Genomic DNA, 18200 nt, shown 5'->3' with positions numbered 1-18200 from the left:
GAAGCCATGTTTTTTTTTACAGTAGTCCAAGCTGAAGCAACTAAACACCTTTTGAGTTATTATGACAACTGAAGGCGACCACAGGTTCTCTTTCCTGTTTGGAATGGGAGGTTGAGTTGAGGGGTGTTCAACTACAACATGTAACTTCACCACTAGATTTTGCTGAATTCTACACACTGAACCTTTATATGAAACAAAGATTCACCAAAATTCATACACAAATTTTTTCCAGCTAGATCCAGGGATTAATCCTGCTGAAAAACAAACAAACCAACAAAGGGACAGGCTTGAAACTTAACTTCCTTGGCAAAGATATTATCTGTATTCCCCCCATTACCTTCTTTAGAGATCAACCACTGAAACTGAATTGTTAATTGTGCTAACTACCTCAGATTCTTGTTTCTGTGACCCAAGGCGAGTGAGAGTGCCACACCTTCAAGTGGCCATTCAGTAGCCACTGATGCCTTGTTTTCAGTACAAACTGTATGAACTGCTCTTTTGTTGTTGTCATTTAACTGTATTTTTGTGCCCATGGGACCTGGGAGAAGCTAATTTGTTCCACAGTATGATTTTAAGATATGGCTGGAATGACGTGAATGAACTTAAAACTTCAAACAAATGATCTCACAAACTATCATCGGCTCTATCGCATGAGATATAAACACTAAACCTAGTTTCTGACATATTTTTCACCAGAAGTTTTATTGTGGCAATCGTCCACATCATGAAACTGCTCCTGACTTGTATTAAACTTGACAGTTAAAAGCGCAGCGAGGCAGTCCATTCGTGAAGCATCTTTACGTGAACCAAGCTTTGTCACTTCTCACTTTCTTTACTTTAAAATTCTGCATATTTGCACCTAGATTTATGTACAATACTAGAATGGCACTCAGTAGAGCACATACCTACATACCTCCGCCCAGCAGCCAGAAAGAAGCCAATGTTCCAGCAGAAATGATAGGATAGTGACAAAAGACGTACTTTTTCGTTTATCCAATAAAATCGCATTAAGCCATCTTTTTGTTTGTATCTATGTGGGAACTCTCTTAAAAAGAGGATGTTCAGAATACTGAAGGCTGCAAATGTTGTTCTTATACAAATATACTACAAACATGGTGCATATGTTTACAAATCAGTTCCCATAAAAAATGTCATCAAGATCCATGAATTATTCCCTGGAAAAATGCTGAACATTTTAAATACCATATCTCACTGTGTGAAAGAAGATTGCTGGATGCACCATTACTGAATAGGTTCTTCCCTGGCCCATACAACATCCATGCACCAAGTTTCATGGAAAACTGTGCAGTTGCTTTTGTGCAATCTTGCCTTCATACAAACGTACAGGAGTGAAAACAGAAACTGCTTGCCGGCAGAGGTAAATTTAAGTTTTGAATGTTCTAGTGGCAGCAGTTTGCACATGTAACTAATTGCTTCCTCCTTCCTTTTCTCTCTAGGTGTCTCTCTGTTTCTGCCTCTCTCTTGCCTCTCGTGCACAGATTCCTTGCGTTCCAGCCAGCAGTTCAGTCTAACTTACGAGCTGGGGGGGGGGATTTCAAGCACCAGCACACCCTTTATTGCAAGTGCTCGGGGAACAGGTAAAACCAGCAAGGTTTGAACAGGAACCAAGCCTCTGGGCCTCCACACAGGAAGGGAAGGGCGACACAATGTGACAGTTTACCTTTAGCCTAAATAAAGTTAGATTTTTTATTTTGTGACATACTCCAGTCTTTTTTTGGAGCGGCACTGTGAGACCTGTTCTTTCACTCAGGTCAGTCGTTTTGATCATTCTACCAAAAATGTTTCTTCTTTCATGTGAAGCAAAAGCCTTATTTCTTCATGCTAATGTTCCCATTAATTGAATGGATCGAGGTTCTTTCAGACCTCCATCGCTCTGACCTCATCGCCCATTCCATCATGGACGAGGCCGTCCAATCACAAACAGGCCAAGTGCACATAAGGAGGCGGAGCCTAGCACTGAAACAGGGTGTGGTCCTGAAACCAGCAAGGTCTGTAGTAGTTTCCCTGGGGTTTAAATTGAGTTGAATGATCTCACTCTCATCGTCATCAGAGCTGTCCTCACACTTTTACTCACCTCTCTGGCTTTCTGTCCATCTCCAAGAATTCCCCTAAACCTGTGAGAGTTTCAGCCTCTGGATTTTTACCAAAAGAAGCCTGGGAGGACAGCTGGAGGCCTCCACCACCCACAGAGTAGCTCTTTTCATGTGTCCGTCCTCAACCTGATCCCTCACGCTGGTGCTGCCGAGGCCTGGGATCCTCTGGGTTGGGTGTGCTGTCTGCTCCGGCTGAGCAGGAGTTGAGAGCTGAGGACCTGTTCTCAGCAGGTGAGTCACTTTGTATGAATGCAGCTCCAGCGGTTTGAGGTGTGTAAACCTTGGTGACCTGTTCGTGTCTGTGCTGCTCCTGTTAAATGCTTCTATTGCTTTGATTTTAAGTCAGATTCTTTGTATTTTCTGGTAAGATTGGAGACTTTTTGTTTGCCACACGCTCATTCAGTTCAGTGTTTAAATTTGGTTTAATTTCAGGCAGATAAGGACAAAAATTCATTAATTCAAATTCATAAACTTTAACTATATATCTTTATTTTGGAGTTTGCTTTGTTCTGTAGTTTAACCTCCTGGGATTCCCAGATCAGCTCATTCCTCAGTATCACAGTTGTAGGTTAGACATATGGGCCAAGTTCTCTGCCTCACCTGTTTGACTTGCTCTGTTAGTCAGCAACGGAACATTTCATTGTTTTAACAGCAGGAATCGGACGGTTGGAAATGCTTCATAAAAACAGCCAAACTAACCCTATTTTGTTACTGTATGATTCTCTTTTACTTACTAATTAAAATAAAGCATTTTCTTTTGAATGAAGCTCGAGCTTGTGCTCATCAGTGAGGGCTTTTATCATAAGTTGTTTTTTTAAACATTATGTACATTATGGCTCTCTGTGGTGTCTGATGAGCCTGCAGCTGTTTCCTTGTTTGTTCAGTCGGGGGGGAAACCAGGTGGATGGGTCTTTCAGTTGCTCACCTGTCCGGCTAACCTTCAGCTCCGCTCCTCGTCTGCTGATTTTACAATCTTATGTCTTTTTCATATTTTTCAGGACTTTCACAGGAACTAAAGAAAAAGCAAGTCGTCACCATGCTTGGGGAAGCTTGGTCAAACATTTTAGAGTTGCACAATTCTGTATTACTAAGAACCGGTAAGTGTCTTTGTCTCCGTCAGTGATTCATTCCACAGCAGATTTTTTTAAAGATGTGAATTACTGAGCATTTGTGTGTGTGTTTGTCCTCCTCAGATGTCAGAGTCAGAGAATACCCTCTGATGCAGAGTCCCGTAGGGAATATTCTCATCCTGTTGGCCTACGTCTTCTTCTCTGTGTACGTCGGGCCTCGCCTGATGGCGAACCGCAAACCCTTTAGTTTAAAAGCAGCCATGATCGTCTACAACGTCAGCATGGTTTTACTAAATGGCTACATAGTGGTGGAGGTAAGAAAAAAAGCAACGAATGGAGCTGACTCGCATCTCTTGTGGAGCGCTAACCAGCTTTTGCTCGTATACACCTTCTAAAAACGCCTCTCTTCTGACTACACCTTGGTTAAGAATATGATGGTCTAATAATAACCATCGTCAACCAAAATGATGTGTAGCATCATCTATTTTATGATGTGTAGTTGTAGCACTTTGTAGTTTTTTTTTTTTTTTTTTAGCTAATGTACTTGCATGATTCTTGCTATTCTGGGTTTGTACCCTCGTGGTTGAATGCACTTATTCATAAGTCGCTTTTGATAAAAGCGTCCGCTAAATCAAATGAAATGTAATGTTTGACAATAAGAGAATGTGTTTTTTTGTTTTGTTTTGCCCATAGTTCTTGTTGTCTGGATGGGGCACCACCTATACATGGAGATGTGACCTAGTCGACACGTCCACCCGCCCTGAAACTCTCAGAGTAAGTTGGGTTCATCATCTCGTCTCATTTTATTACACTGACAAAACATGTCTAGTTGAATATATTAAGTTTTATTATCTCAGGTGGTCAACTAAATAAATGAATATAAATCAAGATGTATTTTTTAGTTGACTATACGTGGTTTTTAGTATTTTAAAGTTCATTTAAAAATATGTGTATTTAGTGTTTATTCTGTGAGCAGGATTACACAAAGGATTCTTTTTTTTTCACTTTTATAATTGTTTTAATTATTTCCAATGATATTTTTTGAGAGTTAGATTTGACGCAGTTAGCTTGACAGGGGTTTGTGCTCATATTTTTTTCTTCATTGTTGGGCCCTGAAAATAATTTTAGTTCAGCTGTTCAGTACAGTAATAAATAAATTGGTATTTGTCTCCTTTTGGTGAAAATTTACAGTGACATTTTGAGATTACAACTTTTTCCTATCTTTTCCTTCCCCCCAGATGGTTCAAGTTTGTTGGCTGTTTTATTTTTCAAAATTCATTGAGCTCCTCGACACGGTAAGGAGACTTTCATCTTTTCTTTCTTTTTTTTTCCTGCTGACTCGTCAACATGTTTTGGCATATACATCATGTACATATCAACTTGAGCTTAGCTGAATTTTTTATATTTCAGGTATTCTTTGTGCTGAGGAAGAAAGAACGCCAGATCACGTTTCTCCACGTGTTCCATCACTCCTTCATGCCGTTGACGTGGTGGTGGGGCGTCACACTGACTCCTTGTGAGTTCACTCAACATCATATAATGCTACATACTCTTATCACGTTTACAATTTGTCTGTGTGTGTTGTGGCTTTAACATGGATAATGTAACTATTTTTTTTTTTTAAAAGCCATATGTTGAGACAATTTCCTGTGTTTTTCTTCTCAAGCTAGTGGAATGGGCAGCTTCCACGCTATGGTGAATGCAGGCATCCATGTTATCATGTACTTCTACTACGGACTCTCTGCTGCAGGGCCTCGCTTCCAGAAATACCTGTGGTGGAAGAAATACATGACTGCCATACAGCTTGTACGTCCCCATTTCAAATTACAAAATCTAATACCATTGAAATCATCGGTAATGTAAACTCATTTCTAACCACATGCCCTGTCCCTGTCTCTCCAGGTTCAGTTTGTCCTGGTCTCCATCCACATCAGCCAGTACTACTTCATGGAGAAATGTGACTACCAGGTGAAGTGGTATATCCACTTGATCTGGATGTACGGAGTCTTCTTCTTCCTGTTATTCTCCAACTTCTGGGTGCAGACCTACATAAAGGGCAAGCGGCTGCCCGCCTCAAACGACAAGCCGAAGATGAACGGCTCGACCAGCGAACCCATCGCTGTGGCCAACGGCAAGCACAAGGAGAATGGACACGTGGCCCACTACACCAACGGCAAAATCGTCATGGGCAAAGTAAAGGAAATCTAACTTAAGGGACTGGGATTGAGAAGGAAGAACAGCAGGTGGCTCTATAGCGCCACCTGTCCTTCATCGTTCATATAGTAGCATATTGGTGTGACACAGATTCCGATATACTGCTTCTGTTCATAATAATTAGTCTAGTCTTTTAAGCATATGCACATTTATTGGGATATGCCATATTGTTTTTGGTGGTGATCTCTACATGTTACACACTGTTGGTTCTTGTGAAAACTATTGACTGTGACCCACGCTACATGAAGATTGGTTCTCATCCAGTCCCTGAAAGTGTTCTCCAACTCGACCTTTACACACACTGCCGTTCGGCCGGCGTGACCCTGTTTGTTTGAAAAGTATCGCACCGTTCCCACTGAAAGACTTGCACGTGTAAATAACTGCCACAAAGCTTATGCCAAAACAAAAGTTTTAATACAATTGTTTTTCTTCTTTTGTCTGTTCTTATTTATCATTTGAAATAATAAAAAAAAAAACTGATAAATGTCTGTGTCATTTGGGAAAAAGTTGTGTGGTGTGCAGTTTTGTAAGAAATATATCACACCTCAATTTTTCAATATTAAGAATTGTGGAAATGAAATGTTAAACTGTATATTACAGTATTCAATAGACTTTTGCATTTTTTGCATACTGAGGTAATGAGGTGTACACTGCTTTTGTGTGATCATGCATGTCTGAGTTTTGTTACTTTGTGTGGTCTATTCTATCAGCCCACTCTGAGTGAAGTTAACAATTCACAATGCTGTAGATGCTGTTTCCTGAATATGCACATGCATAAATATATATCAGTGTTTCTGTTAAATACACCGTGGAAGACTATCGAGTTGTGAAGTGCAAGCTTTCAAAAATTGGGTTTGACATCTGCCTCGAAAGACTAAGTAATATGTTAATATGATGTAATTGACTCATGGTTCAAACTTATGTTTGACATGTTTCTGACTTGAAAACTCCAAAGATGTTGTAATTTTAACTTCTGCCATTGAAAAAATAAACATTTTTCTGAAACCATAATAAGAATCTCAGAAGTTAGAGGAAAGAGTTTATGTAGGAGGAAATAACATGGAAAATTCCTCTGCATGATTTTTGTACTGTGTAAATTGGCAGGATTATGCAAAAACACTACCAACATACCCAAGGAAGAAAATACATTTTTGGTACTCTAGGATATTTTCCGTCATGATCCTCACAACAGTGCATATCTTAGCATTAGTTTCCCATTAGAATAATTAATGAAACGAAATCTATATTTATATTAAATTATAATTGGTGCATGTGGCTTCATTAGCAGATGGTTGGACCTTGCTGGAGATGAGGTCTCCGAGTACCATTGTACTGTAGTTCCGATAGTTGACTGGTAGCGACGTGCATGAATTAGGATCTGCAGCACAAATGCACGATTTAATTTTGTCTGATCACAAACTTAGTCTGTTTCAGACAGTAAAAGCCTCCATATTATGAATCGATAGAAAATGTGGTAGAATTAAAGGAAACAAGTTAGTGGTTATCTGACAAATAGGATTAAGAAACAAGCCTTGTGTCTGGGTTTATTTGTTTGCAGCCAAAACGTCACTGGTGGTGATTAGGGCTGAATCCTAATTCTCCCCTTGTTTGACAGTTATCTTGTGTAGCAAAACAGACATGAAACTATTAAAATACCGGATTATCATTCAAAAAAATAACTCATAGAAATTGTTAGACAGAGATTGCAATCATTCTTAATTTTGAAATCCTTAACAATTGAGAATAATACTACATTTGTGCGTCTCTGGGCATTCTGGGAAATTCTCATAGCCCTCGTTTTTAAGTGAGTCTGAATAATCTGTTTCGAGGGCTGTACAGCACAAACACTCTGCCCTGCTTCATCCCAACAAGTATCTGGACAGCCTTCCCCTACACACAAATGCACTAAACAGAGGGAAAGACTAAGGTCTCGGGAGAAGGGGATTGTCAAGATACATAAAAATACTGATATTGTCCCAGCACTACAGTTTAACAGAAGAAGAAAAAATTCACAAATTGCTCATTTAGGCACATAACAGTGAAAACATTTATTTATAACCCAATCCATTGTATACAATTGATCATGATTACAATAAAATTGTGAGCTGTAGTACTGTACAGCTCACAATTTTATTGTAAAGTCAACACTTGAACTTTACCACACTACCTGACCTGTATAAACAATTGAGACAAATAACCCATTAGGTAGAGCAGCAAGAAGCCATTTATGGCCAAAATACCAGGTGGATAACTTTATTGTTGATTAAATAAAACATGTGTACAAATTCAGTATACAGAGACTAAAAACCCCAAATCAAGACAAAAGACAATTATCTGATTGAATGATGAATGACACTGTTGGTTGATTTCACCAGCCTTTCTTTGGCCTTCTTCTTAACTGGATCCAGTTCAAAGCTCTTCCACATACGAATCGTTTCGTCCCCAGCGACCGTCGCAACGGTAGAGCAGTCGGGGCTCATAGTCAAACTCAGAACTCTGTCCTCGTGGCCTAAAAACACACAGAATGCATGTTAGAGTACAGATCTTTCAACATAAAGTGTCTGAACACGTACAGAAACAGTCTTGTCGAAACATTAACTCACCGTTGAGTTCTGCGACTCTGGTGAGAGACGGATAGTTCCAGATAACGACATTGTTGTGGGCATATCCATGAGCAGAGACCAGTTCTTTATAGTTCGGTGCAAACGACAGCGATGAGATCTGAAAGGCAAAGTTATTGTGTAATTTAAGTAAAGGTCTTTGTTGTCACCGCCAAATTAAAAGCATTCTTAAAACTTAAACGTAAATAATCTGATTCTGTCTGAAAACAGCTTTGAGTGTGCATTACCTGGGACTGAGTGTCAAGGGAGCTGATGCAGGAGCCACTGTTTACATTCCAGATCCGGATGTGACGATCACTGGTACCACCTCCGGATGCGAGGATGTTCGGCTGCCATGGACACCAGGCCAAAGCCTAAAAACACATCCAAAATTGAATGTCACGTTTATAGCAGAGAATATTTATGACAAAGCATTTTCACATCTACCCAAATACTGGAAGTATAAATACACAGCTGCTCACCTTGACAGCTCCTTGATGTTCGCTCCAGCAGCGGACTGATTGGCTGTCGTTGCTGGCGCTGCCCCCGTTCGCACGGGGCCACACGCACACCAGGTTGTCGTTGCCTCCACTGGCCAGGTAGCGCCCGTCGGGGGACCACGTCAGGCCACACACCTCCTGCGAGTGACCGCTGAGTGTGGAGATGTGGTGGTCTGCCACCCTCACATCATGGTGGTGGATGTGTCCTGATCTGGAGCCACTTGGGGAGAACACGGTAGAAAACACTACACCCGAGTCCAACAAAGTAAAAAAACACTGGAGAAATGTATTTTTAAATCAGATAATAGAGCAAATTTACCTGGAGAGAATATGGTCATTCCAGCTCAGGCTTCCAACTCTGGCTGTGTGGCTGGGCATGCTCCGTAAACGCTTCTGGTTTTCAACATCCCACAGCTATAAAATACATAAAAAAACAACAATCAGTAATTATACTAAATATAGTGCATCTTATGAACTAAGGGGGTAATGTGTGTTTGTCACCAAACTGACCTGCACTTTGCAGTCACTTGTGCCGATGGCCAGGTAGCTTCCCTCTTTGGTCCAGGACAAGGAGCAGATGTAGTCCTCCTCTCGGTCCAGCTTCATGAGCTGAATGATGTCTCCTTGACTGGCGTCCCACAGGTAAGCAGTGTTATGAAGAGCCACAGCAAGAACGTTCCGACTGCTCCAGTCAAGCAGATTCAAATCTGTTAAAGAAAGAAAAAACATAAATAAGTTGTTTCGAAATATTTATGAATGAAGAGCTTAACATACTGTATGGATTGCTAAAATAGATTGCATGAATCCAAAACACGACAAGTTATGCATAGATTGCTGTTAAAGAATAAAATGCTTGAACGTGAATGAATGTCATTAGGAATCACTCAAAAGAACAGAACCCACAGAAATCATTGCGAAGTGCAGGAGCATCCAGGATTCTGTCTGGAGTTACAGAAATGTATCTCGTCTTCTTGGCCGAGGCAGGAGTTGCAACCTGGCTGTAGAGGACTTTCAGGTTGTTTTGATAACCTGCAAATAAGACAAAAAATAAAAAGAGTATTACATTTCAAGAAATCCTCACCGTCTATAGTCATGCAATATTCCTACTAAGCAGAATAGTCATGCAAGTGTAAAGTCAAGGTTTATTTAAATATCAAATTTGAAAAACCACAGAGGAGCAAAGTGCTGAACAGGATTAGATATGAAATGCATGTAGATTTTTAAATAGAATTAATAGAAAATAAAAAAACTCATAATTCTAAATATTTGAGAATAAACATATTGCACAAGCCAGTGAAAACAAGTGTGCCTTCAGCAATGAATTAAATGTTTCTAGAGTCCGAGCGGCTCCGATATGAAAAGGAAAGAACTTTGATCTCAGAACGGTTCAAACCAAATAGATTTAAAAACAAACAAATGAACAAAAACCCCTCCAGCCAGTGAAGACAGGCTAGAACTGGTTGAACTCTGCTCGCTCACCTTCTGGTGCATTCAGTGGTTTCCCTCCCAGGTGCAGGATCTTTGCCTCTTCAATGTTGTATCCATTCAGTGACACAGACCAGGCTTTCTGGCTGTCCTAGAAAAACCACACACAGGGTTGATCAGTGCACTAGTTCACGTACAAGAGGGATCAGGGCAGATGCATGGTTTATAACTCACTGATTTCCCTGCTGTGTTGTTTGTGTCCAAGCAATCGTTCTCCTTCGTGAGCAGGAAACTCGCCACATCCATCTGGTTGCTGTTCCTGGTGGGGATGAAGCGGTCACCCCCCATTTTGGAGGGCGTTTGCTTTTTATTTTTACCTATGAACACAGACACACGGGAGGAGAAAGTTGTGGTTTGGTGTTACATTACATTTCATTTAGCTGACGCTTTTATCCAAAGCGACTTATAAATAAGTGCATTCAACCTCGAGGGTACAAACCAAGAACAACAAGAATCAAGAAAGTACAAGTTCTTCAAAAAATAAAGCAAAACTACAAAATGCAATAAGTAAGTGCCATTTAGGTGCTACTAAATTGTAAGTTTCAAAAATTGTTAGTGTTTTTTTTTTTCTTTTCGCAGAGATATAACAGCGTTGTCATGGTCGCTTGGTTTTAATGGCTGTTCCGTTACCTGGGGTCTTGCTGGGGGTCTTGGAGGAGCTCAGCGACACGTTGGTGGATTTGCCCGGCGACAGGCCGCTGAGGGCGGAGGAGCTGGAGGAGCTGGCCTTCCTCTGCCACCTCGCCATGGGAGCGTTGCTGATGGGCATGTCCAGCTTCAGGATGCTGTGGATGTCGTTCTCAAACCCGAACTGCGCCATGTTTCTCTGTACCAGGTGTTCACACGACCTGGGAGAGGAAAAAGGAGTTTACTTACATTTACAATGAACAACAGCAGCTGATCCAGGTTGTGTGTTTCATGTGTGTTAGCTCGGTGAGTTAGCACCACTCAAAACAATGCTAGCTAGCTTCAGCCCTTTCGCCTCGCGTTGTTGCTGTTACTCAAAGCAGCTACAGTCGGTTAAACAAACGCAAGTTAGCATTAGCTGACGCAGCGAGAAGCAGTTTTATTTAATCTACTACGAAAAGTAAAACTCCGCTGACTACCTGAAGGAATCCGGAACTTTTGAACAACAAATTCAATTCAGCTCGTCCGGAAAAACGTGGATGATCTGCGGCTTCTCTCTCTCCTCTGCTCCCACAGTTTGAATTCTGTGGATATGACGCCGCACGGTTTAAATGCCTGTAAGCCCTCCTGTGATTGGCTCGTTCAAGTAGCTGCTGCCATCGCCATGGTAACGTTTACGAATGCGTCCGTTTGATTGGTGGAGTGGACTTCATGACGTGTCAACGTCTGTAAAACAACACTTCCTATCCAAGAAAAACCTACCGCCATCTACTGGGCAAATATGGTAACATATTATTATTATTAATATTAATTATTATTAACAATAATAATACTTCTCTGGTGTATAAACTGCTTTGTTTATAAAGCGGATTTATAACAATAATTAAATCAAATCAAATTAAATAATAATAATAATAATTTAATTAAATACAATTAAATTAAAATTAGAAAAATAGATAAGATAAAAGGCTGTTTGACTAAAAACAACTACAGACAACTTATACAGACACATTTAAATATACATTTTCTGTGGAAAGGTTTTAAGTGTAAGTTGCTTCGCTTCAAAATCAAGTGCATTTATTTGATTATAGCATGATGAATTGTCAAAGTACGACTATAGGAGAAACTCATTGGATAGAGATGATCAAAGACTTCTCACAATCTACAGGCGGTAAATCTGAAAAATGGGCAAACAATTCACATCTTTACATGTTGACGGGAGACATTTAAATATTTATTCACACAGTGAAAACTAATTAGCACCTGTAAGGTTTTTCTATTAGGTGTGTTTTTAATTGAATTGTCTTTGTTCTGTTACCCAAGAGTAATCACATGATCAGATGTGCATGAACTAATTGATGTGTTAGGTGCTGAAAAGTCACTTAAAAACAAAGAAATACAACCTGGCCACTGTGTTGAGATTATTTTAATGAATGCAGACAAAATACTGTAAATGCTCTCAATATTTGAGATTTAATATAATTTCTAAAAAAGGAAATATCACAGAGCCTCGTCTGTGAGAATAAACACCTTGAAGGGATGTTACTGAAAACACAATAAATTAAAACGGATACTATTCATTTTCAGTATCAAATCTGTAGTAAACACTTTGTTGGTCACATCTACAGAGCAGCACAATGGAATAAATGACCTGGTGACTCTGGCCCGCTCGGCAGCTTTAATGTAAAACTGCACTCAGTCTATGGCTAAACGTTATGGTTGTTTTTTTTTTAAACCTGTTCTTATGGTAGGGCTCTCTTGAAAATACATGTGTGCCAGGGGCGCAGCAGCATAATGTTGGGCAGGTGAGACGGCTTGTTTTTTTAATTTCTCATTTCAACATTTGAAATCCATCATGAAACCCGTGTACAAATACATTGAGTAAGCACACACTAAAGTTTATATGAGGTGTTTCAGCTTGGATTAAAGGTCAATTTTTCAACATGATCTCACTTCAATGTCGACACACAATATATTCATGCCTGTGGGAAAAGTACCTTCCTTAGATACTTAGAAAATAATAATTACCAAACTAATGTGAATCATCGTTTTTTCATGTCATTCTCAAAAAAAATGGGATCATATCAAATAAACCTCGAATAAAGCATCTTTAATTTAAAATTTCTGTAAATTTTACAAACATAATAGGAAACAAAATATTGACAATTGCAACAGCACTCATAAATTGAACCAGTAGGATACATTTGTTTTTTAAATCAAACACCACGGCTAGGTCAGCCTCTTTGGAAATTACACAGAAGTGCTTTTTGAACACACTGCTTGACCATTTGTTACATTCTCTGTGGTAACTTTCACTAGATACTTTGAGGACTTGACACAGAATCTGTCTGACTATGTCAAACTAGTGGAAACTTCTGCCCTTGTTAAGTGAGCAAAAAGAAGTTTGTAGATTGCTACAGGCAGTAAACATTCTTATATTTCTGTGGGTGAATGCATACATTTGAAAGATACACGGGATAAAAACAGCAGTGTGATACATGCATGATAAAGTGCATATACTAATGTCTGAAATGCAGACTGGCTCGTCACAGTAGGTGGTTAGTGCTCTAGAGCAAAGATATGTTTCCATTCATTTAGCAACAGTGTCATCATAGAGAGAAGAAACATATTTAAGGTTAAATCATGAAGTGGACATTCAACAGTAGACACAGAGGAGAGAGCTCAAACCCAAGTCCGACATTTAGCTGGAGCTTTGCATCACAAGGTACAGTAACCATTGCCTTTTTTCTCTGGAGCCTTTTCAGTCATGTCCTTGGGGTAATGTATGAGAGAGCCAACAACCCCTGCGAAGAAATCACATATAAATACATGCATGACCTGGAAGGACCTGCAGCAGTCATATTCAGTCACAATAAAAGTGAGTTGATACCCTTCACTTTCGTTCAGCAAATCAGGATAGACACAATCCCATGACTGGCACATGAACACCTTGAAGATTACAAGCAATGTACCCATCAAAAAGGGTATGCTGCTTTCAGTCTACTTAATATTTAACTTTCTATCCATCCTCCCCCTACACAGTTAACTAAGAAGTTCAAATGAAAACATAAGGGTTGTTGTTCTCTTACCTCCAGGGTGCCTCAAACCTAGGCAGAGGGTGAGAAAGACAAAACACATGACCATGCATACGAAGGGAACTGAGGTATTGCATTCAGAGTTTAAACATTAACATTAAAGTGCACCACCCTTGAAACTGAATCATTTTGCTGTGTTGTTAAGAATGTAAATGATTTTTAAAAAAGGTCGTTCATCTTCATTTATTAGTAGCCACATGGAAAAAACAATCTTTTTTTACTCACCTTTTTTTTTGGTGAGGAGGAGGCTGATCAGGATAAAGCCTGTAAACGCCAGCAGTGCCAGGATGGGGATCAGAACCCGAGGCAAGGGAATCCCTGCACCTAAAGAAAACATTTCACATTTGTAAACTGGCTACTGTAAAACATGTGGGGTTGTAGGTGGAGATGGGAGGAAATGGGTATTACTTGAGTTTAACCTTTTTATTTTTTCATTCATTCAGTCATATGACTAACAGGCAAACGCCATCAGCTGCCTCCACAGTTCACAGCCACCAGCAACATTCAAGCAGTTTCTTCAGTGTCATAACCACCAGACAGCAATGGGCCCAGTGAACCTATTACCCAACATTGAGGTCAGTTCTATCTATTCAACCAGCACTGTAGTGAGAACACTGAACAAATGAATCATGTAAAATGCTTCGAATTCTCCATGTAAAATTAGAGCCCGACTGAGACCTAATCCCAAAGTCAGGATTGTCATGGCACGAGTTTAGTTAAACCTGGACATGTGATTATAGGTAGTTAAATAAAGTGTGGTAACCATAGCAATAAGTAACCCTTCACCAGGCCAACAACAGGTTAATCATGTTAAATGCTTCGAATTCTCCATGTAAAATTAGAGCACGACTGAGATGGAATTTTTTTGGGCCGATGAAAATGTCAATATTAAGGCGTAGAACATTTCAAATACCAATATGTATATATATATAAAAATATATGTATGTGGCATTGACTCCTTAGATGTCATTTTCAAACCCTTATGACAAAGAAATGTAATCGTAAAATTCCGGAAGATACCATGGCCTGAGTTTAGTTAAACCCGGACATGTGATTTTAGGTAGTTAAATAAAGTGTGGTAACCATAGCAATAAGTAACCCTTCACCAGGCCAACAACAGGTTAATCATGAAAAATGCTTCGAATTCTCCATGTAAAATTAGAGCCCGACTGAGATGGAATTTTTTTGGGCCTGACTCCTTAGATGTCATTTTCAAACCCTTATGACAAAGAAATGTAATCGTAAAATTCCGGAAGATACCATGGCCTGTGCGACGGAGAATCTTCACAGACTACATCCATTTTAAACCAATGTAAATTGAATACCATGGATTTTGGAATGATGTTCAGACAAAACCAGACATCAGCTTGGCCCAGGGGTGGGTGCTGATCCAGTAATTGATCAGCACCCACTGATAATTACTATTATTATTATGCACTAGGATATTCACTCCGATGTGTCATTATACTTAACAAATTAAGTTAAAAAGTTAAAAAGTGTGCAGCTAATCTGGTCATTTGATTGGAATCACTGTTCACCCAACACAAACCAGCAGGATCAACAGTCAGCATGTCATCATTATTTTAAAATAGGAGTTGCACCATGAGTTCCCTCTCAGTACAAAGTAGTTTGTGTGTAAAATCTTCAAGCTTGATGATCATGATGATAAAAAAAAAAAAAAAAAAAAAAGCCACGAAGAATACACACCCGACTGTTCCGTCGAAAGCTTCAGCTCCCTCATGAGCCTGATGCATCCCTCCTGAAGGCGGATCCTCTCTGACCGCGTGCGCTCCTCTTCCTGGTCCCACAACACTTTGATGGCCAGCGCTTGTGGAACATGGGCCGTCCACGTGTCCGAGTGGTCCAGAGTGAGATAGACCTTCCCATCATAGAACACACGGTCCGTCCAGTGCAGCTCAGACCCCTCCAGTATGCATTCACGAGAGCGCAGAACAGTGTGGTTCCCTAGGTAGCACAACAAGAGATTTCACAAGTCACAGCATCACCTCTGACTTACACACAGCTGGAGCCCACGGTGAATTGCTTACTGAGCACTGAAGTCTGGTTCACACTGATGAGAGCAAGGAGGAGTGCATCGGTTGAAATGCTTTCCTTTATATTGTTGAATTCCTGGCTTGTGCTGGGCAGTGACACTCCATTGAGAAGAACCTGTTCCTCGACCCTCTCAGCACCCACCACTCCCCACTGCTGGGCCTGGACTATGACAGTATCTGATGGAGGAGAAATATAACATGCACAGTGAGGCAGAAAAGAAGCAACACTCCAAATCCTTCATTGGGCCCCGTTTGTTATACTAAACATTTAGAAAAACAGGCTTAGTTCTGTGTATGATATATTTGTATTGTATATAGTATTTATATTGTATTCTAACTACATTTGCCTCCTTGGGCTGCTACTTCCTTGTGCTGCGGTGTCAATTGTGTATTTCCTCTGTGGTGGATCTTCTCTACTTTCATTTTATCAATGCAAAAAAGTTAATAAGTAAAGAAACAGGGTCATGCAAAACAGGTTTTTAAATGGAAAAGTAACTTGTGCTGCAATATACATATTCTCAATATTCTCCAGACACAACTGACACTTAAGTGTTTGGGGGTAACTACATTAAATGTTAGGTGTTTTTTACTCGTGCAATTCAAACATTTACTGTCTAAAGTAACTTATACGAGTCCTATAAATATAGAGAAATAATAAGGGATGACAGCTTTGCCAGACACACCTGAGCAATCCAAACACAGCAGACGTACAGTAAATCATTTCAGGCAAAGCTGGGTGGATTTAACTCTTTATGGCACTGCCCTGGTTTATCTATTATGTTGGAAGGTGTTCTGCAAATCAAGTGGATTCATATTCAATATGATCACATGATTTCCATATGAAATAAACACACAGTTGGTTTGAAGTGAGAGAAAAAAAAACTGAACACGAAGTTTCACAAAAGAATATAAGTTTTGCCAGAAGTAGTGGCCTACGGTACTTTCCACCCCCTACAACACGGATATCTACATGGTCAGTTCCAAGTTTCTGCTGTTATGAATCTGTTTGTTCACAGGGGGGGGAAATGACATGCAGCACAAACAAGCCTCTTCTTACCCACTGGAGCAGGAAAAGCCCGAGACGAGCGGCACAGCATTAACACGAGAAAGCCAAGAAACTTCATTTCCAGCTTGGGCTCAGCCTCAAATCTCCAGAAATCTCCACGGTTGGAAATAGCCCGAATCGGTTTAAGCCATTAAGGTGGGACCAGTGCACGAATGAGACCTGCAGACCAGCAGCTTCACCGAGGACACCGACACACCGATCTGCTTCTGCTTCTGCTTTTGCTTCTGCTTCTGCTCCTCCTCCTCCTCGCCGTGCTTCTTCTCTGCAGCCTCCACCGAGTTCTCTTTAAATCTGCATCCGTCTGACGTGTGATTGGCTGACGGAGCTGTGGCCCAGCGGAATCATGGTCCTCAGCTGCAGATCGTGTCGAGACGGGATCCGATCAGCTCCACACACGCTTATTTATCGAGACACTCCACACGAGTCTTCCCACCAATGCTGATCGTAACCGGTTCTTCTAAAGACCACCGCTTCAGGCGATAAACTAGTTCTGTTAGCATAACAACAAGTTCTCTGTGACAACAACGGATAAAGACCTAATCCCAAAGTCAGGATTGTCATGGCACGAGTTTAGTTAAACCCGGACATGTGATTATATGTAGTTAAATAAAGTGTGGTAACCATAGCAATAAGTAACCCTTCACCAGGCCAACAACAGGTTAAGTACTAATCCCCAAATCAGACTTGTTATTGCATGAGTTTAGTTAACCCAGGACAGGTGATCAGAGTTAGTTTAGTCAAGTGTGGTAACCATAGCAATAAGTAACCATTTCCAATGGCAACAACAGATTAAGCCCTGATCCCAAAGTCAGGCTTGTTATTGAACGAGTTTATTTAAACCAGGACAAGGGATAATAGTTGGTTAAATCAAGTGTGGTGACCATAGCAACAAGTACCCATTCCCTGTGGCAGCAACTGGTAAAGACATAATTGCAAATTCAGGCTTGTTGGGGCAAGACTTTACCTAAACCAAGAGAGGTGATCATATCACCGCATGAATATACATGGTAACTCTCACATTCACGGTTCAAAGTCTCCCACACTAAGCAAAATCTGCATGTCTTTAGACTGTGGGAGGAAGAGTATGAGGAGAAAAAGAAAGGAAGACACAGAAAGACCAAAACAGGGATTCAAATCAGGAACCCTCTTGATGTGTGGTGACAGTGATGTGACTACATGACCAAACTTGTTCTTTAGAGATAAAAAAAAAATTATACAACTTTCCCTTTTCAAAAGGGTCCTCTACATTACAAATCTAAAACTCACTAGATAAATTCAGATTCTATTCACCCGTTACCCAATGTAGAGGAATGTTAATAAGTAAATGTAACTGCTGCCTGGCTTGTCAATGATTCTGTGACATGTAGCTTCCAAA

General features: G+C 40.3%; 3 protein-coding genes across 3 annotated transcripts; 1 reads left to right on the top strand and 2 right to left on the bottom strand.

Moving 5' to 3' along the window:
* The first annotated feature begins 3150 nt into the window (after positions 1-3150).
* On the top strand, positions 3151-5392 carry elovl1a (ELOVL fatty acid elongase 1a). The gene is made up of 7 exons (XM_061084765.1): positions 3151-3211; positions 3308-3498; positions 3878-3958; positions 4423-4479; positions 4595-4700; positions 4851-4990; positions 5087-5392. Exons 1-7 carry the CDS (start codon positions 3151-3153, stop codon positions 5390-5392), a joined length of 942 nt encoding a protein of 313 aa, XP_060940748.1.
* Positions 5393-7432: 2040 nt separating this feature from the next.
* Positions 7433-11173, bottom strand: cdc20 (cell division cycle 20 homolog). Its single transcript, XM_061084724.1, has 11 exons — positions 11090-11173; positions 10614-10831; positions 10158-10300; positions 9978-10074; positions 9402-9527; positions 9009-9205; positions 8818-8912; positions 8481-8718; positions 8247-8372; positions 8002-8119; positions 7433-7907 (listed from the first exon to the last, which is right to left on the bottom strand). The coding sequence occupies exons 2-11, from the start codon at positions 10801-10803 to the stop codon at positions 7729-7731; spliced, it is 1509 nt and encodes a 502-aa protein (XP_060940707.1). The 5' UTR covers positions 10804-10831; positions 11090-11173; the 3' UTR covers positions 7433-7728.
* A 1532-nt stretch (positions 11174-12705) lies between these two features.
* Positions 12706-17102, bottom strand: LOC133018365 (uncharacterized). The gene is made up of 6 exons (XM_061084721.1): positions 16817-17102; positions 15754-15936; positions 15413-15670; positions 13931-14029; positions 13700-13717; positions 12706-13414 (listed from the first exon to the last, which is right to left on the bottom strand). The coding sequence occupies exons 1-6, from the start codon at positions 16881-16883 to the stop codon at positions 13329-13331; spliced, it is 711 nt and encodes a 236-aa protein (XP_060940704.1). The 5' UTR covers positions 16884-17102; the 3' UTR covers positions 12706-13328.
* Between the last annotated feature and the right edge of the window lie 1098 nt (positions 17103-18200).

The sequence above is a fragment of the Limanda limanda genome, chromosome 13 (assembly GCF_963576545.1).
Source record: "Limanda limanda chromosome 13, fLimLim1.1, whole genome shotgun sequence".
NCBI lineage: Eukaryota > Metazoa > Chordata > Actinopteri > Pleuronectiformes > Pleuronectidae > Limanda > Limanda limanda.
Note: the sequence above shows the minus strand (reverse complement) of the source record. Positions and strands in the feature narration are given on the sequence as shown.

What these genes read in the sequence shown, in the direction of transcription:
- elovl1a (XM_061084765.1), top strand. Translation starts at nt 3,151, where the DNA reads ATGCTTGGGGAAGCTTGGTCAAACATTTTAGAGTTGCACAATTCTGTA. An exon ending in TTCTGTATTACTAAGAACCG is followed by an intron (nt 3,212 to 3,307) that starts GTAAGTGTCTTT and finishes TGTCCTCCTCAG; the next exon opens with ATGTCAGAGTCAGAGAATAC. An exon ending in GGGCGTCACACTGACTCCTT is followed by an intron (nt 4,701 to 4,850) that starts GTGAGTTCACTC and finishes TTTCTTCTCAAG; the next exon opens with CTAGTGGAATGGGCAGCTTC.
- cdc20 (XM_061084724.1), bottom strand. Translation starts at nt 10,803, where the DNA reads ATGGCGCAGTTCGGGTTTGAGAACGACATCCACAGCATCCTGAAGCTG. An exon ending in ACAACACAGCAGGGAAATCA is followed by an intron (nt 10,075 to 10,157) that starts GTGAGTTATAAA and finishes TGGTTTTTCTAG; the next exon opens with GACAGCCAGAAAGCCTGGTC. An exon ending in AATGACCATATTCTCTCCAG is followed by an intron (nt 8,719 to 8,817) that starts GTAAATTTGCTC and finishes GTTCTCCCCAAG; the next exon opens with TGGCTCCAGATCAGGACACA.
- LOC133018365 (XM_061084721.1), bottom strand. Translation starts at nt 16,883, where the DNA reads ATGAAGTTTCTTGGCTTTCTCGTGTTAATGCTGTGCCGCTCGTCTCGG. An exon ending in GAACCAGACTTCAGTGCTCA is followed by an intron (nt 15,671 to 15,753) that starts GTAAGCAATTCA and finishes TGTGCTACCTAG; the next exon opens with GGAACCACACTGTTCTGCGC. An exon ending in GCTTTCGACGGAACAGTCGG is followed by an intron (nt 14,030 to 15,412) that starts GTGTGTATTCTT and finishes TGTTTTCTTTAG; the next exon opens with GTGCAGGGATTCCCTTGCCT.